Raw genomic sequence first — 23,071 nt, 5'->3', positions numbered from 1 at the left:
AGGCATCTGAAGGTTTGAATTGAATGCCACTTCTTCCACCTTTAACCCGTCCCTTTCATAATAAAAAAGCAGGAAATCAAATACAGTTCTCGTTCTGATGAGAGAGATGGAGCCCCGGCACATTCCAAAGAAGGTAAAGACTGCCTGCCACGGCACATCCTTTCATTATCCCGGAGAGAAGAGCCTGTCAGGATTCACTGTGCCACGAAAGATAGAATAAGGCTTTAAAACGTGTCATACCATTGTGGTGTATGGTACCTCCCGACCTTGGGAAGGGTGGGTAGTGAGATGCGTGGGAGGAAGGGGAGCAGGGACAGTTGGGGAGGCCTGGAGAAACCGGGGTGAAAAGCATGCCACATATTACTAGGTCACAGGGCAGACTGCAGAGCACGGGACTTCTATCAGGGACCAAAGTCCAGGACGGTGGGTTCTAGACATAGCTGGGTCCAGAGTGCACCCTGAAATGATGGGGTTACTTGAAAAGAATCCAGTGTGGATAGAAGCTGGGCTCAAGGTCAGTTTGCACAGATGTAGCTCTGAGTATTTTGTCTACGTTGACGTGGACAAACTAATCAGTTGGCTTAGGAGATAGCTGGACGTTCCAGGCAACTGAGCTTTCTTCCAGCACTCACTGCAATGGGGCTCCTCTAGGGCTGCTTCAGAAATGTAAGGCCACGAGGGTTTCCCTGGAGAATCCCAGAGGCCCTCCGACAACGGATGCGGATGCGTTAGGCAGACTCTACTTATGTTAATGGAGGCGTGCTTGCTGGGGGCCCTTGGGCTCACCAAGGCCACCTGGAGGCGGGTCTCCCGGGGCCTGCCTCATTCCTGCTTCCAGCCACCAGGCATGATGAGCCAGCCCACAGTCTGAGGTCCCCAAGGGCTCCCCAAAGACCTTACAGCCCTCTCTCTAGGGGATACAAAGCAGCTCCAACTGCACGTGTGCAAAGCAGGGACACCTTCCCGGCGCTTGTCTCAGCACTGACCTCATCCCCGCTGTACTGCTTCAAACAGTGAAGAAGGCGGCAGGTGTTGGACAACCAGAACGACGTCATCTCAAAGTCATCGTTGTGCTTCTGTGAAAAGAAAAGGGCATCCCCAGCTGTGAGTGAGCGGTTCCTGCCTGGGGAAACGCATACTTGGTGCCTCTCACTGCGTGTTTCCCGCGCTCACCCAGCGTTTCCGCGCAGCCCTGGTGCTGGGCGGGGAGTCACAGAGATGACACCCACCGCGGAGAGGCTACACGACTGTTCCTCCGCTACCAGGGGTGGTACAGAACCCCTTTCCTGGTCCCCGATCAGTGGCACACATACAGGAACACATGCAGAGGACAGGCTGCCCTCCGTGGCCGAAGAGTGCAAAGCCAAGTGACACGGATGAGGCTCGCCCCCAGCAGCCCCAGGCTCTAGTCTCACCACCCGGGCGAGCTGGCCCTGCTTCTGAACTGCCAGGTAGCCGACGTAAGGGACGCTAAGGGGCGTGACTGTAATGTTCTGGTGTCCCGTTTCTCTAGAGGTCAGATGTCCCATGGCTTTAACTCTCTAGAAAACAGACACAGACCCTAAGTGGCAAAGGCTGCTCACCAACCCCAACAGCTATGATACAGTCTTTGCACCAAAACCAATGGCTTCGCGGGGCGCCTGTCAGGTGAGCACGATCCCTACTGAAACGTCAGAGAGGGGTGCGAGCTACGATAATAAACCGAGGAGGTCAGACAGAAAGCGACTGGTGGGGCTGGGGCACGCGACTTTAGCTTAGGCCAGGGAATGCTTTCCTGCAGAAGTGACATTTGCAGTCAGTCCTAGACTGGCCCAAGCCTCCAGCTGGAGCTCATAAAGGTCACGGAAGGGACACAAATCTGAGAGTCACCAGCATGTAGATGACACGTTTCGAGCTGTGAATGGATAAAATTGCCCATGGAGCCCACGGTAGGGAAAGCGATGCAGCTACTGATGTGAAACCAGAAGTTACAGGCTGGCGCTGGCACTCTCAAGAGCAGGGGCCAGCGGCTCAGCGGACCCCAGAACTGGTTTGCGGTCACTGCTTTCGAGTACGGCGCGCGTCCTAGAAGCGGCAGTGGGTGTGGGAACTGAAGACGGTCTTTAAAGAGCAGTAACGTTTGGGGCTCGGACCTGCTAGCATCGAGGAATCCCTCTCACTGGGGGCCCATCTCCCTCAAAAACCTCCCCTCCCACCACCTGGCCCTGTCCCTGTGTGGACAGGCCTCCCCTCCCTGCAGACCAGCCTGTCACCGCGGCAGCTGCCACTGCATTCGTGAGGAGTCTCCCGCCTTCAGGAGGCTTTCCTGAGCCACTTCAACACCCCGTGGGCAGCCCGGCCCTGGCTGCCTCACCTTGGAAGCTGAGGCCTGTCAGCAGCCCTCCCCGTGCCACCACCCCGCACAGCAAGCAACTGGCTCCTTGGGAAGCTGAGCGGGGGACTGTGTTCCAGGTGTGTCCCTGAACTTGCACGAGGGCAAGGCCCGCCCGCCCTTAGCTGCGCGTGTTTCCGCAGCATCTCTGGCAGTCTGCAGGCGGTGGCTTCCCTGAGCTCCAGGCACCCCTGAGGCTCAGCAGGGACGCGGCTGGAGGGCTGCACTGGAGTTCTGGGCTCCCTGCCGCTTCTGAGCCTGGAACTCTTCTCCAGGAACGGCCGGGCACCCCAGTTGCACAGAGGCTTCCGTGCCTCATTTACCCTCAGAGCGGGGGCTTGGAAGAACCCGCTACTGCAAAACCCAGACACAGAGAGGCAATGGGGAGGTGTCGACTTCACTCAGCGCACCGTGAACCCCGCTCTGCGCGGGCCGCTCACCTTCAGGACTTTCTTAATGCCGTTGATGGTGGAGGTCAGCAAGGAGTGCACCTTGACGTCGTCGTTTGCGTAGTCTGCGTGCCTGATGCACATGTAGAGGATGTAGGCGGGGAGACAGGGCACCGTGCCCGACAGCATCTGGGGCTTCAGCTCTGACGGCAGCAAACAGCAAGAGTTACTCTACGGGGCTCACCTGGGGCTGTTGGAATCCTCATCTGAGATAACTTTTCAGCACTTCCCTGTAACTCATCTAGAGCAGACCTGGGGCGGGGGTGGTTGGGAGAGAAGCCAGAGAGAGGCTCTCCTTGGTCACACAAACTCCTTCCGACCCTGACTACTAGTAGTTTCACTACTACACTGTAGTTAAAAAGCAAAACCAAACCACGTTCCTAACTGTCTGCGCCGCACCACTGAAACAGGCTCCCGATGGCTCAACACTTGCCAACATGGGGGAAAAGAGCCCCTCGATGTCACAGTCTTCAGCCAGGAGGCAGCCTGTGGCCAGAGGAAGGCTGAAGACAGGGCCTGGCTCCCTCACTGGGGCGAGAAACCCGATTCCTTGGCACCACCACTTCCAGAACTTGAGGAATTTTTTTATGTTCCCAAAGAGCCAGTCTGCGGAGCCAGAGAAGGCTGGAGCAACCTTTGGCCCACCAGCTCAGGAATAAATCACCTGGCAGCACCTGCCCAGATGCCTCACAGCCAGAGAGATCAAGCAGGCCCAGCCCCCACACTGCCCTGCCCCCCACCCCCCACCATGCATCTCACCAGCACCCTGTCCGTAGTATCCCACACTCCCTCCCCGTGCCCAGGCAAGGCTTGTCTGGCAGGCCTGGAAGGGACTTGTGACTTTCCCCATGAACTGCAGACTCATGCTCAGTCCCTTGGGCCTTTCCCTGCCAAAGCCCCTGGAGGGCCAGCTGTCAGATGGTTTTCCACTCCGGGAGTGCACCAGGGGAGCGAACAAACTGGGCCTAAAGCAATGAGTGCTGGCAGGAGCCAGAGAAGTGGGAGGAAAGGCCCATTGCAAAAGTCAGATGCAAGGTGGGAACAGGGTGCAGGCACAAGGCCCCGCCCTGTATCCCTGGCCCTCGACTTTGGCTCTCATCACCCCCACTCAAGCCAAGCCTCATTAGCTACCTCCAGGCTTGGAACGGCAATGAGGCGAGGCTGCCTCCCCCTATCTGCAGGTGGGCAACACCCTCAAATCATCCGCCAGGACGTCCTGGGTTGGACTGGGGCTGTGCTTCCAGCAGCTCGTCAGTACTTGGGTTACACTGTCCCCTCAGATGCATCCTTCCGGTTAAACACTAACTATAGGCCATAATACTCTGGGAACATGGGTAAGATCTGGGCATGTTATAGGTCCAACAGATGGCTGTGGATTGGCTATTGGCTCTCAACAGAACGCCAGTAACACTTATCCAGAAAAACGTATTTTGTAGGCCCAGACTTCTAGCCCATGACTTCTTGCTTCAAGCCTGACCTATGTGCCGATTGCACCCAGCTTAACCTGCCTTGGCAGGTTCTGCTGTGATTGAACAAGGCTTGCCTGGGCTCCCCAGCTGAATGTTCGCATCTATAACACTTTTCTCTTTCCTCCACAGCAACTGGCCAGTGCCAAGTTCCCAAAAGGAGGTCGATCAAGTCTTGGCATTTGTTTGGATGGGGTCTTTTGGAGGGAAGATGACGGGGTGCTTTTCCTAGGCAGCTCAGCAGATGACGACATTCCCTGGGGCCACGTGAGCAAAGATAGGAGCTCAGGTGACAGGAAGGAGCCACATGTCTGGGACAAGCAGCGTTAATTACTATTTAACTCTGATGCTGTGAACTTTGGAGTTTCCCTCGCCAGAGATTAGAGATTCATTCCCAACTGCATTTGAACGAGATGCCATCTGTTTGAGGAAGTTTAAGATGAAGTTAAATCACATTTAATTTTTGGACAACTGTAGAGGAAATTAACCTTTGCAAAAGAGCAGAGTACTCAGTAATAAGATGGCTACTAAAAATGCCCAAACTGGGTCAGCCACAGTGGCTCACGCCTGTAATCCCAGCACTTTGGGAGGCCGAGGAGGGAGGATTGCTCGAGCCCAGAGGTTTGAAACCAGCCTGGGCAACATAGCAAGACCTCATCTCCACACAAAAAAATATTAGCCAGGTGTGGTGTTGTGCACCTATAGTCCCAGCTACTCAGGAGGCTGAGGTGGGAGGATCGTTCTAGTGCAGGAGCTGGAGGCTACAGGGAGCTGTAACTGGGCCACTGCACTTCAGCCTGGGCAACAAGAGCGAGACCCCATCTCAAAAAATAAAAACAAAAAAACCCACCCAAACAGAATAGCTCATGCAAAATCTGTCCAAGGCAAAAGTCACACTCCATTCTTCATTGTTCCTGTGTCCCTCAGCCCTAGGCACAATGTGTAGAGTGGAACCTCAATGCCCTTAAATAAATTTCTCTACAGTAATATTTGCCTTGTACTTGTACTTCACGTATCCTTGCAAAAGCTAAAACTTCTTTGAATTGCTCACATTTGAGAAGGGTTCTGCAGTTTTAATACAGCACTGTCACCTTTGTTATACTCCACGTGATGGGGGGGCAGGGTCAGTGTGGTTACCCCCATTTTACAGATGGCAGCACTAAGGTACCACAGAGAGGGAGCTAGTGGCTCAGGGTCCAGAGGATCAGACCAAAGACTCCTCCTTTTTTCATGCAGGACTGACTCTCTCCCCTAAAGACTCTTTTCCCGGCTCTGCAGGGGGCTGCTGGACTGGGCTGGCACAGAACAAGAAGGGGGCTTAGGTGAAGCCAGCTGGGGCATGAGACCAGAGGGAGGGAGCGGATACAACTGGCAGAGCAGTGCCCAGGGTGTAGAACGGACCCCCTGAGCAGCCCAGGGGAGGGCCAGGAGGCTCCCATCTAACAGGGAAACCTCTTCCTTAAGTCCTGAGGACCAAGGTAGGGAGGGGATTCTGCAAAGTGGCTCTCACAGCTGCCTGGCAGCCCTGGGGGGGAACATCCAAATGGGGCGGCAGGGAGGCCAGCCCCGACCCAGCCACACGCCTGGGCGAGAAGCTGCAGGTGCAACAGGGACAGTAGAGACCAACCCTGATGGACTTCCACAGCGGGACCGTGTGACCCTAGGCACCCTGCGTGAGCTCAGCGCTCCTCGGACCGTAGCGAGCACGTGAGGATGCCGGGAACCCTGCTGTCACCCTTCCCATTCGGGAGGTCTGGAGTGCAGCCCGAGAGTGTACATTCCTAACTCCCAGGTGACGCTGACGCACCAGTCCAGGGACTGTGCTGTGTGCAACAAAACGCTAACCTTAACTCTCTCAACTCCCTGCCATTGGCACAATCCCCTTCCCCATGCTACGGAGAACACTGGGACCAGCACAGCCACGCAGCTAGGAAGGAACCAAGGCCACCTGATTCCAGACACCACGCTCGCAGGTGCCGTTTCGCAGGCACTCACAAACTGTAAAGTTCTACACAAACAGAAGGAATCTGGATCTTCGACCCACGCTCCCGAGCTGTGTGACCTGGGCGAGTTACTGGGATGAGTATCCGTTTCCTCCAGTGTGACATGAGGAGAGAGCAGTTCCCACCTAAAGGGAGGCCGCGAGGATTAAATGAGGGACGGGTGATGTGCTTGGCAGAGCACCGGGCAGCAGGACGTGGTCCAGAGGCGTGAGCCGCTATTACTGCCACAGCTCCGTCACCCACACGGAGCTTCACCAGGGAAACGCGTGGGAGGGCGGCGGGAGCCAGCTGGCTCCCCTCCCATCTCCGTGCACCCTTCTCCCGAGTTTGTGTCAATCTGCCATCGATCGGGGTGCGATTCCTGTCTGGAAAAGCCGTGGGTGGAGGTGTGGGCAGTGTGCGGGTGTCACAGCAGGCACCGACCTGTCACCAGGTTCCGAATGAGGAGGGCCTCGTCCTCCTTGTGGTACTCCAGCATGCCCTGGAAGTCCTTCTCTTTCCGCTGCACCGTGACCTGCCTGGTGAGCTCATGGCGCCTCCTGTCACTCTGAGCCAACGCCTGGGCAGCTGAGCAGGAAGTAAGTGGCAGTAAGTGTGAGTGAGACCTCCAGCTGAAGGCCTGCGGGGAGGGGAGGACTGGACCTGGGTCTAGGGACCCGGCGTTCTGGGTTCTCTGATATCCCACACTCTCCACCCGGTCTGTTCCCGCAGCCTGAGCTGCGGAACTCAGCGCCCGGCCGTGGGGTCCACTCCAGAAAAGGAAAACACCTGAAAAGGCAGTGGGAGGTTTTGGACCAGAGAAAACTTGCGAAAGATGTGAGACCGCGCCCCCTGCGGGGCAGCTGTTCCTTTTCCCCTGCCGGGTTGTAAGAAAAGGGGAAACCATTTTTCTGGGCGGATGCTGTTGGCCCTGGCCAGGCCTGCTCTACTCAGTACCCTGTGTGTGGCCAGAGTGGTCATCATGACAAAGCCACAGCACAAGCCCAGGGGTGGGCCAGCCCCAAGGCTGAATGGGACAGATGTCCTTGTCCTCTGAGAGCTCCTGGTCTAGAGCAGTAGGCGATTCAAGAAGTAAAAGGACACCTGTGATCAGGGCTGCGCCTGGCAGACGTGGGGTGGGGACCGTGCAGGACAAGACGGGAACCCTGGGCACCTGGCTCCTGCGCCGAGGCTGGGAGGATGAGGAGGGGCACCCAGGTGACGAGGGGCTGAGGCAGGGTGACACGTGCAAGAGTGACACAATTCGATTTGCAGCAGGGAGTCAGAGGGAAAGAACATTCTAGGTGTTTGTGGAAGAGTGATTTAAATCTCTGCCTGACCTCTCTGCCAGATTCCAGATTGGAAGTTTAGTCCTGACACCCCACAGCTTGGAGTGGGGGCCCTGGGGTTTGGGCCTTTGTGTAGAACAGAATCCTCTCACGACAGACAGTCTTGCTGCCCAAGGTTACGTCCTCTGAAGGCAGAGGGACCTTGGGACATTCCTGGCTCCCTGCTCCTCCAGTCCTGCAGAGCCTGGCTTGGAGCAAGCACCAAAAACCTGCCCATTCAAGCACCTTTCGTCCAGATTCTGACCCACTGCGACTGTGTGAGCTCAGGGGTTCCCACAGAATTCTCCTACCCCATGGCCGACTGGGCGCAGCACCCGGAAACTGGGGAAGGGGGAGGAGTGTGCAGAGGGCAGGCAGCTCGTGCCTGCAGGTGTGGCCGAGTGCGCCTCTGCTCACAAAACACGCTCGCTCGCACACACTCTACCTTCTAGGTCCTGGACTTTCTTCATGTAAATCTTCAGTTGCTTCTTGAGCTTTCTCTCATTCTTTTCCAGCTTTTCTACCAGTTCCTTAAGGTCCTGGAAGCAGAGGAAGCAGCGTGAGAAGGGACCTGAGCCCCGGCCTGGAGAGCTGCCCCACGCGGGCTGCCGCTCCCTGTTCTAGAACCCGGGAAGCAGGGGGTGAGTCAGAGTCCATTCTCTCACTAACAGGGCAAACCACTCCTCCCACTTCAGGCCCCTCTGGCACCTTGCCGAATTCCCCAGGCTCCCTAGGTTGCCACCCCAGGCTCCCTAGGTTGCCATGCCGACCCCCCAGGGGACACAGTCCGCTTGGGAGTCCTGGGGTGGGCAGTGCCCTGGGGAGGAATGGCAGGTGGAGGTGTGAGAATGCAGGGCGTGGGGGCATGTGGCCGAAAGGGCCTGCGAAATCACCCCAGGCCCAGAGGCAAAACAGGACAGCGGAGGTGGCCCTAACCCCTAGCAGCTGTTGCCACTGGAAGCAAATGAGCCCACTGGGACCCAGAGCGGCAAGCTGCCAGGGAAGGAGTTTTCTGTCACTAATGTCACCCCTGTCCCAGCTGGGCAGTGGCCCTCTGTGCCCAGACAGGCAGGGAGAAGAGAAACCCCTGCTCCGTCACCATCAGAGCCCAGCCTTGGCGACTAGACAGTGGCAGGGAAGACAGAAGCCACGTTCCACGTCGGAGCCCCTGAAAACACCTTGGGTGACAGCTTTTTAAGTCCGGCCTCCCGACAAGGGCCGGCCAAGAAGCTCCAGCCCAGTGCTGTGGCCATCCCAAACGACAGACCTGGTTGGAGATGTTGTTGGGGACGTCATTTACTTATCTTGACAAAGAAGTACAATTTTAAAAAAGTTCTCAAAGTGAGAGCTATCTAAAATCCCAGCACAAACAATGGGGGAGGCAGCACAGAGTACAGCCTCCGGCGGGGCCTCCGAGTGCCCCGTGTGTGAGGTCAGTCTGTAGAAAGGGCCCAGGCGTCCGAGAAACTTTAACCAGGATTCTCTGGGGCCACTCGAGGGCTCCTGTGCACCCTGACGTCTGCTCAGACCCCGTCTCAGCCCCAGGTGTTTTCCCCAAGTCGTGTCAGTGGCTCGGCTGCACGGCCAGCCCCAGCCCTGCTTCACTCCCCGTCCTCCACTACGGCTCTGACTCCTGCAGAGGAGGAACCGATGCTTGGAGGTGAACGACCCAGTGCATGAGGAACCCAGGCAGTCAGTGCCATCACCGTGCGGTTCCCCAGGCTCCTGTATGTGACACCACCGAACTCGCAAGACAAAAATGTGCTTCTTGTGCCTTCCCCACCATTGTTTTGAAAGCTTTCACTACACCCTGGGAGGGAAGACATTAAATCCTCCAATGGCTATTTTGTAGCTAATTCACCACCAGACCCTTCAACAAGAAAAGAGTAACCAGTGGCCAGGCTTTGAATCCTATTCTGCCTTCAAGAACTCTGACATCTCAGCCAGCTTCTGGGGGAAAGAGCCCAGGAAATCCAATACTCTACCCCAAACCACTCAAGCAGAGCAGATGATTTTTTTGCGGTCTTAGTGTTGCAAATGACGATGCTTCTCCTGAGCAGTTGGTTTGTTCTTACCCTATGGACACTGGGAGCTTTGTATCTCATTACATTTTCCTGTCCTTGTTGGCCTCTAGGACTTTGGATCCACGTCACTAATGATGGCTTTGTGCTTCTGAATTCCTGAGTCTTGTTTTCCAGCTCTTTAGGCAAACTCCTGCCCCCCAATCCAAAAAGGCTGTATTCCTTAACGTGCTAAGGCATCAAGGCAACCTTTTTGGCCCCAGGGACCAGTTTCACAGAAGACAATTTTTCCAGGGACTGGAGGGGGCGGGGGTGACGGAGCTCAGGCAGTGATTCACAGCCCGGTTCCTAACAGGCCAGGGACTGGTACCGGCCTGGGGCCCCGCAGTGCTAAGAGGAACTACACAAAGCTGTGCTTCCCAGACTTCGAGGCATACTGGAATCACTTGGGAATCTTTAAAGCTTGAAATCAGTAAATTTAGGACAAACGAAATGGAACACAGCACTGGTCATGGTGGCTGTGAACTTGTGGAGCTATGAAGGCCCCAAGTCCTAGAGGCTACAATTACAAATCACTGACGGAATGATGAGTTCAATCCAGAAGGAATCTCGGAAACTGAAAGGTGAGCGCACCTGAAGACGTCTCTAGACCTTTCAAGTCGCTGGCAGGACGATCCCATCCTCCCCTCCCCACGGTCCTGTGAGAGCATCGAGGCCCCCAGCACGCTGCGTTATCATGGTTACTCGTGTACACGTGGCAGGCAGGAATACTTGCCGAGCAGGGTAACACAAGTCACCAGAAGCCCCCCGGACCTGCCGTGGCTGGCTCTGCCTACAGGTCCCAGCCTCTGCCTGGGCAAACAAGGAACATGTTTCAAGTCTCCCAGCAGGCTGCGAGCTAGAGCCCTCCTCCTCTTCCACCTAACACGCGGGCTCCCACCCGTGCCCCAGGGCTCACTGCTCCAGCAGAGGGGCCCACCGCACTACCTTCTTTTGCTCCAGTGGTCTCTCAGGGTGGGACTACCCACCTCTGTCCATTCGCTGACTCCCCTAAGCTATGCTTTGGAAACCCCGTCCTGTGAGCTAATGCAGCCCCTCACAGTACACAGCCCCCCCACACTGTGGCACCCACTAGGCTACTTGGCCGACGGCCCTCCAGAAACATAGGCTGGCAAATGCATTTCCTAGGCTGCCTCCTCTACCTGGCAGAAGCTGGCCCAATAGTATGTACATTTCTTTCCACAAAGCCACCAGTTCACACATGCAGTGACCTGCAGACAGAGGAGGAGGGTTGCATGTATGCAAGTCCTATTCAGAGAGCTTGTGGTCCAGGACCCCAGCTCTGCTCTTGGGATCAAGTGAATTGGCCACCCCACCACAGGTCACCTGGTTATAAAGGGAATGGCAGCCACAGCTGCGCTCCTGGACTGGACGCATGGTTGGTACATGATCCGGCCACTCCCCCGCAGGCACACTCAACTCCAGAAGGCAACTGACCCTCCTGTCCCCACCCCCGCCCATTCCTGCTCAGGCACCTTTGACCACGCTTTTCTGCTCCACCAGTCTCCATGGTTTACATCCCCCCGTCACGCCCGCCGCAGCCCAAGCCTCCCCTGTGATATTCACTGTTAATCCCGTGAACAGTCACATTTCTAACAACGCTATCTTCTTTCTCTTTTTTACATGCCTTACTTCGCCTACTGACCACGCTGCAAGCTCTCAAAGGGCAGAGACTCTCTTCTCTGCCATCTGCCAGGGGCGGGGTGGGGGGGGGGGCTCCTTTGGTGCCCGTCTGCAAAGACAGCCCCCAGCAATTCCTCCCATTACTCCTCCTATCGAGGGGTGGCCTCTCTCCCCCACTGTGTCTGGCTTAGCCATGGGGTTTGCTTTGAATGACACCATGTGGTGGAGTGCCCCTGTGCTGGTTCTGGGACGAGGTCATAAGGGCTCCTGCTGTCACTGTCACCCTTTTGGAAGCCAGCTGCCATGCAGAACAGCTCAGGGTAGACCAATGAATGAAGAAAGGGCACAAGGACAAGGACAGACCACTGGAGGGGAGCCACGGCCCCGGACGTGGGGGTGAGGCTGTTTGGGATCCGCCAGCCCCAGCCAAGGGTACCCAGCCAGCACCACATGGAACAGAGACAAGCTGTCCCCACTGAGCCCTGCCAGAATTCCTCATCCACGTATTAGCGGTTGCTATTTTAAGCCACTGTTTTAAGCCACTTAACTCTACAAAGAAAGATACTTCAGTTATCTATCATCAGCAGACAGGGGATTTCGAGAATTTCTGTTCCTGCCACAGGGCTAAGCATGTCAACCTTGTGGCTAATGGCCACCCCCAATCCCATTTTCTTCTAGAACAGGACTTTCCCAGAGCGGGGATCCACGAGGTGTGGCTACTCACCAGATTCTCATTGGTCAGCCGGGACATCTCCTGCTGGACGCCAAACTCCACCTGGGCCTCCGGGGAGAGCAGCAGCGTCTGGCAGAAGGTCTGCTGCTGCTTGTCCATCTCCTCCTTGAGGGCCTCCAGCTGGCCCTTCAGGGTCTCCACCTCCTCCTCGTGCTCCCGGCTCTGGGCCTGCAGCTGGGCCTCCAGCAACCTGCGCCAGGGGAAGAGGACAGGTGACCATTCGACCATGCGGCCCAGGTCAGTGCCCCCACGTGAGGGCCCACAGACAGGAACACGACAGGGGAACGGCCAAGCACACAGCAGCAGCAACTGCACATCCCCACCAGGGGACGAGCGCAGCGGGGAAACAGATGCCGTGGGGACCACCAGGCAAGCAGGCCCACCTGTCCTCCTCTCAGGCGATGGGAAACCAAGGCCAAGCACCCCTGGGTCTCAGCCCTTTTTCTCAGCCTTTGTTCCTCATTCATGAACATAGTGCATTGGTTTGGGATTGAGAGACTGTCTCCATGTCAAAATGTCATCAGCAGAAATAAATTTCTTAAAGTATCCACGCATCTGCCCCAAAATCCACAAGAATCTCCTTTAGACAAAACTCTGGTAAACTAAGCTAATTATATTATTTGCATATCATTTGCATATTCTCCCTACACTGGATTCTCCATGAGTTTCAGAAAGGCAAAATATTAGCTCCTTTCCTATATATTGTCACCATTACTACCTCCATTACTACTATATTGTCACCATTACTACTATCTCATATACACAATTTTATACATAATTTCCTCCCAGCCCAAAACAGAGACTAAGTCTATTTGCAAATGATTTAGGGAGTGGTCTAAGATCAACTGGTGTCACGACAAGGACAGAGAGACCTAGAGAAGATCTGGAAAAGATGGGAGAGAAGTTTCATAAGTCTCTGAGTCCGAAAGGCACAGACCACGGGGTGCCAAGACATCTGGGCCATTTTTCCATCAGAATGGAAGGCAAGAAATTAACGAGGGCTCACAAGTAGACTCATCTCCAGGAAGTGAAATGCTGGTACGACTGTCATACTGTCTTCTTGGACTGAATTCCTTGAACCAGCTCTGATCCAGTGCAGCAGGCTCTCAGGAAGAAAAGTAGGGCACTGGGAGAAATCACCCCAGTCTCTTCCGGGGATACAAAGGTTACAAGCAGAGCTTGGCGCAGAGTTAGGAACGGGGAGTGCCCAGGGGCAGGGAGGGGACAGGCTCCACGTTTTGGCAGTTCTGCTGGCTGGAGGCGACACCTGCCAGAAGAGAGGAGGGAGCACATCTACCAGGGAGCCAGAGAGGGCAAAGTTCACGCTGCTGATGGAAGCAGCCACACCTTACAAAGCCAGCTCAGCTCCAGGGCTGCACTGGGGGGATACCTGGCTCCCAGCGGCTTCTCCATGAATTACACAAAAGAATGAAGAAATGATGGAGGAATTCACCTATTCACCACGGGCAGTATTACCAAAGGAAAACAGTAACCACGTGAGGACTGTGGAGCATAACTGGGTAATTAAATCAGCATTTCAAATGACGTACAATGTTTAAGGTAACATCCAATATTGGCTAAAATATACTGAAAGTGATCACCAATAAGTTATAAGTTTAACAAGAGAGAACAGAGACTCGGGTTCTAGGCAGGTGTCCCCAAAGATGCATCTCCTGACCTGTGCTGTGTGTTGGCTGCTTGTGTCTTTCTTATTCTCCGAATGGAGAATGAGCGACTCAGCCTGGGTTCTGTGCACGACTCCCGCCTAACCATCAGGCCAGTCACTGTGCTGTGCAGGGCTGATTCTAGAAGCCAGGTCTGATGCCCAGGCCTGTGCTTTCCTTTGTTACTGCATTCACTTGCTTGTTCATTAAGCCACATCCAATCGGCTGACAGGCATGAGGAATCACCTGGTCTCATGCATAGGTTCCTCCTCCAATAAAACACACTTCTGGATGGGACAGGAATCTGATCTTATTGAATAACCACTATAGTAATCGAAGTATCAGTAACAGCTAATATTTATTCCATGCTAGGCATGTGCAAAGTGCTTTACCTGCACTAACCTTATTCCACATGACAACCCTGGGAGGAAGGTCCTATTCTGATCAGTCTGTCAACGAGGAAACTGAACCCAGCACATAACCTTTCTCATGGGTCAGAGGTCATGGGGCCATGTCTGAACCTAGGAAAAGGCTGCCTTGTGAATCAGCCGACCGTGTTGGTGCAACGGGACCTCTGTTAGCAGGGACCATCATCAGCAGGGAGGACAAGCAAGAGGGCGTCAGGCTCCTGCTTTGCCACCGCCACGTTGAAGGAGCTAAGCTGGGCATGGCATTCACGCCACCTCTCTGAGCCTGTTACCTCTTCTGGAAAACAAGCTCGATGACTACCTGCCCCCCGAATCTCTTGTTGGGAGGCTCGAATGGACAAAGCCATGCCACAGCCCCTAAAAGCCACATGCTGAAAACAAGCATATGACACGACCATATCGTGTTCTTTCTCTCTATGCCTAACCACTCTGACTAAACTGCTCACCCACTACTGAAGGCTGGCAGGTTTCAGGTTCGGACTTTGGTACCCAATAGAACCAGGTAATTCTGAATCTTCTGCTTTATCAGCAAGTTTCCTAAACCCTGTAAGCATCAGCACCCTCACCCCTACGAGGGTGCTGTGAGCCAGACATCACGGCGCACGCACCACACTTGGTTGGTAGCAGCTCCAGGGAGTCCCTGACATGGGGACCAGCACTGGTGTTGCATTTGGAGCCCAACCAGTGGCACAAATCAGGCTGATGTTCACGGCTGATCCTGGGCAGTCAGGACGGTCAATACGTAGTGTGGAAGCAGCACAGGCTCTGGCGTCCCCAGCTAAACTTCCTTCTCAGCCTTGTTCTAAACAGCCATGTCCCTGCCGCCATGTCAGCACCGCCCCTCCCCCCGTCTGTTTCTTCACCTCCAGGACGAGTGTGTTGGGCCATGTGGTTTCGAAGGTTCAACTGGGCCACCAAGTGCTATCACCTGACCCAAACCAGCATCTGCACAGCTGCGCACAGTGACAGACGGGCAGCTCCGGGGGGCTGCCAGTGACTCGTGCCCCGTGCCTTTGCACCCACCCTAGCTGAAAAACGATCAAGCGTGGACAGGAGCAGGCACAACGGACAAAGCAGACACAGGCAGGAAGGGATGCGTTCGACCTGGCAACTTGCTTTAGGCCTTGGTAGGCCAAGCCGAGTTCTCCATCTTCATTCAAATATCCCCAATCCTCAGTCTTGCTAGAAACAAAGGACAGAAAAACAGGGTGTCCAGTGTAGAGGAAAGACAGGCAAGGCAGAAAGCCCAGGGAAGTGAGGTGATTCTAGCCAAGGTTTGGAGATGAAAAAAAGGCAGGGCTTGAGAACTCTCATTTTCCCTTCTTCCTCTCTTGTCACCTGCATTTTGGGTTCAAAAACTCTGTTGGCTGGATCCCAGCTTTCCTAGCAGGAACTGCATGCAAACCACCAGGAAAAGCAATCCCTCCTTCCTAACTCCCAGGTGGCCACCCATCTGCCTCCCCAGGAGTGCTCTGTGCCCTGGCCAGTGCAGTACTGCCCCGACAGGCACCGTGTGAGGTCCGGGGGTGTAGCTGCCCACCCCATCCCCCCACCTCAGCCTCACGAAGGTGGTCCGCAGCCCCTGCCGTGCTCACACAGCTGCTGCTTGGGCACAGCCAGTCACATCAGTACCAGGCCCTTCCCCGCAAGTCTGCAGGACAGCAGAGGAGGTGGGGAGAGTGGCAAGTACACCTCTGGTGGCTACGCTGTGCCTTCTGTTTCCTGGGTCTACCCCGCACTGCCGTAGCTTCTCCCTGGGCAGCGAGGGGGACTATTGCAAGCACACTCACCCCAGGGACCCCACCCCTCAAATGCCCAGAACCCTTGCCAGGCCGGGCCTCCCCAGACACTGCCTTTGGTAGTAGATGTTTTGTCATCTCGTCCCGTGGTTAGCATGTAGCTGCCCTGTGCGCCCATTTGACCCAGCAAATGCAAAAGTGACCCCAGGGTGTGTTAAGAGGGGCTGACAGGTCAGTACCTTCCCTTCTCAGGTGTCAGTGCTGGCACTTTACTTGGGCCCTTTAGTGGCTAGTGTTTAACCCAAAGCCGCGGTGCACTGGACGACTGCGGGCACCAGGGACTGTGCCAGGAATTCTTGGGGAGGGCCGAGAAGCAGAGAGCATCAGAGCTCAAAGAACAAATGTTGGGATCCTGTACTCCAACCACCCCTCTTCCCACCTCTGGAGAGACCCTGACACCTCGGCTGGGACCCAGGGTCTCCTGACCTTGCTCTAAAGCTCCTTCCCAGCCTCATGCCGGCTGGCCCTCCAGACCCCAGGAGGGGCTGCTGGGCTCCGAGGGTCACCTCACTCCTATGGTTCCCACAGAGCCACAGCCTGCAGACGCCTCTGTGTGTTGCTGAGATGAACAACAAGGAAGGCAGCATCAATCCCAGTGTCAGCAGCCTCAGAGAGCAACACAGACTTCTCAATTCTATAACGTGCCCAGTGTCATGGACAAAGATGACAACAGAAACCACGCAGCCCTCGCACCCCACGGTGCTCAGGAAATCGGGCACACGAGTTAATTAAAAACCAGTCAACCACCTCGGTTCACCCTTTGTTCCCAGATGAGAGAGAACAGACTCCCCAGAGGAGATTCTCCCTCTCCCCCCGCCACTGACGCCATCAAGGGCAAAGGCCACGGAGGGCACGTCACCTGCTAGCATGAAAAGAAAAAGCCCAAATGGCTCAGGTCACAGGAATTTTTCTTAAAAATATAAGTGCTTGATGTCAATTGATTCATTTTATTAATATTTGATAATATTTAATGTTTATTAATGAATCACATGTTCACAAAGAATATCTGTGCAGTCTCAGGCCACTGCACCGAGCCCTGTTCTCCAGGAGGCCACACACACAGGTAGGCAGCAGGCCGCCTCCAGCTGCAGGAGGCAGCGAGGCACAGCACCGGGGCAACCGGGGCAACCGGGAGAGCCAGGCTTCCCAGGGCGACGCCCGGCTCTGCCTCTCACAAGCCGCGGCATGCGCTCATCACCTCCCTCTGGACCTCTCCTTTTTTACAGGAAAAGTGAAAGTAGTCAACTATATGACTGCAAAGGTTGCTTCCAGATCTTTAATTACTAACTGTAAAGGTCATGCACCAAGAAAGGCCTAAGGTAACACTGACATTCCCCCCCTCTGTGAAGATCTTGAAACATACGACCCCCAAACCATCACTCTGGTATGGAGATCCCAGCCGATCAACATGAATCTGTGAGTAGCCATGCCTAGAGGATGCCAGCTCTGGGCAGTCATGTTCCAGAAGAAAGTGGGATCAGGGGCCAGGTGCAGTGGCTCACGCCTGTAATCCTAGCACTCTGGGAGGCTGAGGCGAGAGGATCACTCGAGGTCAGGAGTTTGAGACCAGCCTGAGCAAGAGCGAGACCCCGTTTCTACTAAAAATAGAAAGAAATTATATGGACAGGTAAAAATATATATAGAAAAAATTAGCAGGGCATGGTGGCGCATGCCTGTAGTCCCAGCTACTCAGGAGGCTGAGACAGAAGGATCGCTTGAGCCCAGGAGTTTGAGGTTGCTGTGAGCTAGGCTGACGCCACGGCACTCTAGCCCAGACAAGAGAGTGAGACTCTGTCTCAAAAAAAAAAAAAAAAAAAAAAAAAAAAAAAATTCCCCTATATAAATGGTAACATATGACTCTTGACAGTGGATTAAAGAAAATGGTAATAATGATGCTGGTTTCTCTTAGTTCCCAGAGATAAAAAAGAGAAGGTTTGTGGCAGCAGAAATGTCATCCATATTCCTGTAACTACACCCAGAACAGGCTCTCAATACTGGCTTCTCTCCCCAGATTTCAAAACAAGGGAAAAGATACACTTGTGATGACCAAAACAGAACTCTATAAACTATGAAAGTTAGTATATAATAAAGCTTCTGAGCTTGGGGAGCAGACACATTTAGCGGGGCTGTGACTGGGTATGTGATAAAATCCCCCCCAGAAATCTAAGCAAAACCCAGTGTATGAATGTAAGTTGTTCTAGGGAGAGGGCAGATTTCATCAAAATTCTAAAGGGTCTCCACCTATCCCTAACAAATGACATATGCACAGATACAATTTATATTTAAACTATAAAACTCTCCATTACAGGAAAATTATAGGAAAGGCAGAGCAACTTTCTACCTTCAAAGTACCCTGGGTGCCAGGGTGGCCCTTGTCACAAGGGGATGGCCTGCCACGCGGAGCCGCAGTCAGAGCCCCTTCCTGGCCAGACACCCTCCACTGCTCTCCTCACGCCTTGCTGGGATTTGCTGCAGTCATTACACCGTCTCAAAGCTAAGGCTGAAGTCTGATTGGAAGAGAGACAAACCCACCAGGGTCACTGCCACGGCACCTGATCAGGGGCACCGGGACCCTGGTTCTTCAGGCCTTCCCTCCCCGAGGCAGCGGCTCCTTTCTGCACCTCGCTCCATTGCACAGGCTATTAATTCCCTATTGTATGCTGGGCTCGCTGGGGATGGAATTGTTTTCAGGTACAATAAAAGCTATCTTTATTTTATCACCATCATTATCATTGCTATAGAGAAAGACAAATCCACAGTATTACGCAGCGGCCCCTGGGAAAACCTAGCCTGGGGCCTGGATCCTTGACAATCTCTAGATGAACAAGCAAGGAGCAGACAAGAGCGATGGCCCTGACAATCCAGGCACACGGCAGCTGCGCTTACTTCAGTATCACCTGTGCTCTTTTCTCCTATTCACCTCATTTCTTATCTTCCACCCAAGATAAACTGAAATGACTAAATCTTCAATCCAGTTTTACAACTGAGAGAGTCACCTTCAGTCCTTCTCTTTCTCCTTTAAGGAACAGAATTACATCCCTCCGAAATAAGTTTAATTTCCTCCTGGGGGCCTGTGACGTGCCTTGGCCTTCTGATCACCTTGGCAGCGAGCCAGAGGCAGCCCCGGCCCCAGAGTCTGGCTCCCCGGATTCCACCCCGACTCAGTGCAGGCCCCCACGTGTCTCCTCCCCCGCAGAAAGGGGGACAGGATTAAAAGATCTGGAGATCAAAGCACTAGGAAGCCTTCAGTGATTCTGTGACATTCTTGCAAAAAACTTCAAGTTGTGCTCACAGTGCCACCTAATGACGTTTTCTGGAAATGTTTGCTGTTTTCAGGAATTTTGACCAAATGCCCACGGGTGAATTGTTCAACGTTCTCTCAGTTGAAGTGAGAAGAAGGCAGCCAGAAGAAAGGCCAGCTCTGTTTTGATAGGTGCCCACAGGGGCACGAGACGGCAGGGACAGTAACAACAGTGGGAACAGCGCTGACATTACGTGTGCACCACGTGCAGGCCTGTTCTACGAGCTTTTGCTGGACCAGCCTATCTGGTCTCTGCACTAACCGCAGGCGGTACGCGGCCACAGCTGTCCCCACTCCACAGATGAGGGGACTGAGGCACGAGCTGTTCTGCAATCAGTAGTTACTGTGAAGTACGTGTGGGCTCCAGGGTCCACCTTCTCAAGCACTCTGCCACGCTGCCTTGGGGGTCTTCATTCTGTCTGTTGACAACCCTGGGCCCTGCCACCTCCCTGAGACCATCACTCTCTCCCAACTCGACCCCCGGTCAGCTCTTCCTCACGGAGGGACCGGAGGTGGTCAGCCCAGGGAAATCTCACTGTGGCCAATACGGTAAACACTCCTGTTCCACCTCCCAGTGTCTAGCTTGGGTTCTGTCTCTTCTGAATGCCAGGGAATGGGACCCCTACGTGTGACGCCTGCCACTGCGTGTGTGAGATGGGCAGACAGCTGGAGCAGCCCCTGCTGTTAGCGGGCCCCCTCCAGGCCACGCTTGCCAGTCCTTCCCATGCTCTGCCTCCTGCCAGCCTCCCAGGGAGGCTCCCCCTTTGCCTAATACTATTCAGGGGACCTGGGTTCTAGGTGCTCCAGGTGTGGCACCCCAGCCTTGTGAAGGTAACAGTGGGCTTCCCAGGGGCAGGGGACTGGGTCAGCTCCTCCTTTTCTGTGTCCTCTAATCAGTAACTCCCCGATGCTGAACTCACGGTCAAGGCCCTCCTTCCATCACCGCCTCCTGTGGTTCCCGGAGAGGCAGCCTTACCTGTTGGTCTGGCAGACCCCGTGGTAGGCCTCGATGGCGTCCTCCTGGTCTACATGCTTTTCACTGTTGGGCCAACTCGTCCTGGCATTGATGTTTGGCTCCTAGAAGGCCCCAAAGTAAAGAAATAAGTATATCTGGTTATAAAATACTTGTCACAAAGTGGCGGTATGTTCAAACAGAGGCATAAAAATGTGTTTGGGGGGAAAGACAGGGCTGGGAAGAACTTAGATAACTGCAGTCAAACCCAGGCAGGAATGTGACTTCTAAAGTCTTGTGTCTCTTGGGAGACAGAAGACAAGGCCTGGCTGTGAGCAACCTGAGCACGCAGCAGTTGGGGAAGATGCCAAGGACAGCGACCCTGGGCAGAGAAAGCACCCAAGTCAGAGGACACACAGGCTACAGCCTGGCTCCATCTGGAACCCCCACCCTCACTGCTGCCCGCTCACCCCCTGCCAGCCCCGGCCCATGCTTGGAAGGGCCCAGGCAGCCTCGAACCCCCTCCCCTGCTCTACCCTCTGTCCAGGAAGGTGAGAACATCAGGTACGACACACACTGAGTGGGACTTGCTGCCCTGGAAGGACAGAGAGGAACGACTCTCTCCACTTCAGAAAGACAGCAAACAGCTAGAGGCACAGGGTGAAACACAACAAGACTGTCCTGTTTACCTACTGAGTATCTTCATACTAACTTCAGAAGATTCTAGAAACTTCTAGCTCAATCTCTCAGGAAAGGTCATGCTGAAAGGGCAGCAAGTTCCTTGCCCTGCCTTTACAGGAGGATCCCAGAGTGAAAGACTCTGCTCTTTCAGGTTTAAGAGCCTCATGGGTAAAGACGCATCAGAAAACCACAAATCTTTTATACCTAGTGTCATCCCCCCAACAGGCCCAACGGCCGGCCTCCCGCTCGTTACCATGCTCCGGCCGCGGCGCTGGTCAGCGCTCACGATCTGGGTCCTGAGGATGAGCACCTCCTCCTTGCGCACCTCCAGCTCCTCGTTGGCCAGCTTGAGCTGGTCCAGCAGGAGGCTGTAGCTGTCCGGGGAGCCGTGGCTGGAGTTGTTCTGCATGGCTTGGTCGGCCATGGCTTTCCTCAGCTCATTCAGGTCATTCTTCAGCTTCTTGTTCTCTGACTCCAGCTCTTGCCTCTGGAAGACAGCCAAGCGGCACCCTCCATTACTACCTGGGCCCAGGGCTGCTCCCCACTTCCTTAGCCTGCCCTGTCCGCTGGGGAAGCCAAGAGCGATCCCCCCATTTTAACAACAAAACACACACAGCAAGAGTTCTGACAGGCATCAGCCAGCAGACAAAGCTAAGGGCTGGATTTGAACTCAGGACCCCACGTTGCAGGTGTGAGGCGTCTGACACAAGATGCCTCTGGAGCGTTCCCCACAGTGGTACAATAACGTGCTTCCAAGCACAGGTGGCCGTGACACCCTTCCTTGTGGCAATGCCAGGCTAACAATTTGAAATAACATGCTGTGAACACAGGACTTCCTAGGGCCTGGACATGCTCACGCACTTTGTGGCTTTCCAAGGGAGGACGTGGACTGTAGGATTTCCTAAACTCACCTGTCCGGGGAGCTCCCCTGGTTTTGGGGGATTAATGTTGTGGAGAACATACCAGGAACACGGCTTTGGTCATACAGAAAGCCGCTAACCATCAATGCCAGCGGAGTTTGAGAAACTACCTACATACAAGGTATACAGGACCCTTGAACCTGGGGCCTTCCACTGTCCCCCCCTTATCCATTTCCTGCCGGGCCAGGGTCAAATGCACTGCAAGATCCTTTGCCCATGAGAGTCTAGATTTTTTCCAAAGTGATTTTATTCCAGTGGCTGCATTTTGACTGAAACCGTATCAGGTGGGGAAGGCATCTATTACCTCTGTAGGAAATACATATTTTCCTTCATTTCAAAGATGAAGACACTACAGCATGGGCAGGGCAAGTTATCTGCTTGCGGGTCCACACCAGGCTGGGGCTCAGGTTCCGATCTCCTGCTGCCCAGCTTTGCCGTCTGCCCTCCACTGGGTGAGAGTTCGAGGAAGCCTGTCCCCGCCAGGGGTCTTACCTTCAGACTATTGTAGGCCAGATCTGCATCTGGGTCCGAATCTACATCATTCTGTGGTTGTTCCACCTGTTCGGACAAAGAAACAAGGGTGAGCATGAACTTCGAGGAAGAGACTCCACAGAAGCATCTCCGACCACGGTCGAACTTGCCCGTCCCTGCCTGTGCATGACCCAACCCTCCACCCTCCGCAAGTCAACTTCCTCCCCGCCTCCAAAGTACAGCCCAATCCTGCAGGCTACCGTGAAGTGCTCTACAAACAACTCCCTCCTGTCCCCACCCCTGCAACTTTACTCACAGGGTCCCCACCAGCTCTTACAGCTTGAACATATGTAACATTGTTACGAGTTAAACTGTGTCCTCCAAAAGATACACTGAAGTCTTAAGCCCCCGCACCTGCGAGTGTGACCTTATTTGGAAATAGGGTCTTTGCAGATGTAATCAAGGTGAGGCCATTAGGGTGAGCCCTAGTCCAATAGGACTGATGCCCTTCTAAGGGGAGAAGACGGACACACAGGGCAGATGGACATGGAAGACGGAGGCAGAGACTGGAGTCACGCAGCTGCAAGCCACCGAACAGCAGGACTGCCAGCAGCGCCAGAAGCTAAGAGAAAGGCATGAAGCAAACTCCTCTCTAGAGCCTTCAAGACAGCACAGACTTGCCAACACCTTGATTTCTGGCCTCTTGAACTATCGGTCAGAGAATAAGTTTTTGTTGTTTTAAGCCACCCCGTTTGCGGTACTTGGTTTCAGCAGCCTGAGGAAGCCAACACACTGCAAAACTAAAGATCTATTTATGAGCTA

At 54.4% G+C, this 23,071-nt stretch overlaps 1 protein-coding gene across 2 annotated transcripts in view; it reads right to left on the bottom strand.

Moving 5' to 3' along the window:
• Positions 1 to 23,071, bottom strand: part of MYO5B (myosin VB) — a 273,903-nt gene that overhangs the window by 9,264 nt on the left and 241,568 nt on the right. The window contains exons 27-35 of one of the 2 annotated variants that reach the window (XM_069468426.1): positions 22,271 to 22,336; positions 21,112 to 21,345; positions 20,202 to 20,302; positions 15,230 to 15,307; positions 12,025 to 12,223; positions 8,042 to 8,135; positions 6,713 to 6,856; positions 2,812 to 2,963; positions 987 to 1,076 (exon numbers count right to left, since the gene is read on the bottom strand). In XM_069468426.1, the coding sequence (XP_069324527.1) occupies positions 987 to 1,076; positions 2,812 to 2,963; positions 6,713 to 6,856; positions 8,042 to 8,135; positions 12,025 to 12,223; positions 15,230 to 15,307; positions 20,202 to 20,302; positions 21,112 to 21,345; positions 22,271 to 22,336 (1,158 nt within the window). The remainder of the gene's footprint in view (positions 1 to 986; positions 1,077 to 2,811; positions 2,964 to 6,712; positions 6,857 to 8,041; positions 8,136 to 12,024; positions 12,224 to 15,229; positions 15,308 to 20,201; positions 20,303 to 21,111; positions 21,346 to 22,270; positions 22,337 to 23,071) is intronic. The other variant, XM_069468427.1, reaches the window with a different exon arrangement.

The sequence above is a fragment of the Eulemur rufifrons genome, chromosome 5, assembly GCF_041146395.1.
Source record: "Eulemur rufifrons isolate Redbay chromosome 5, OSU_ERuf_1, whole genome shotgun sequence".
NCBI classification, from domain to species: domain Eukaryota; kingdom Metazoa; phylum Chordata; class Mammalia; order Primates; family Lemuridae; genus Eulemur; species Eulemur rufifrons.
The sequence above is the reverse complement of the archived record's forward strand: the minus strand, read 5'-3'. Positions and strand labels throughout refer to the sequence as shown.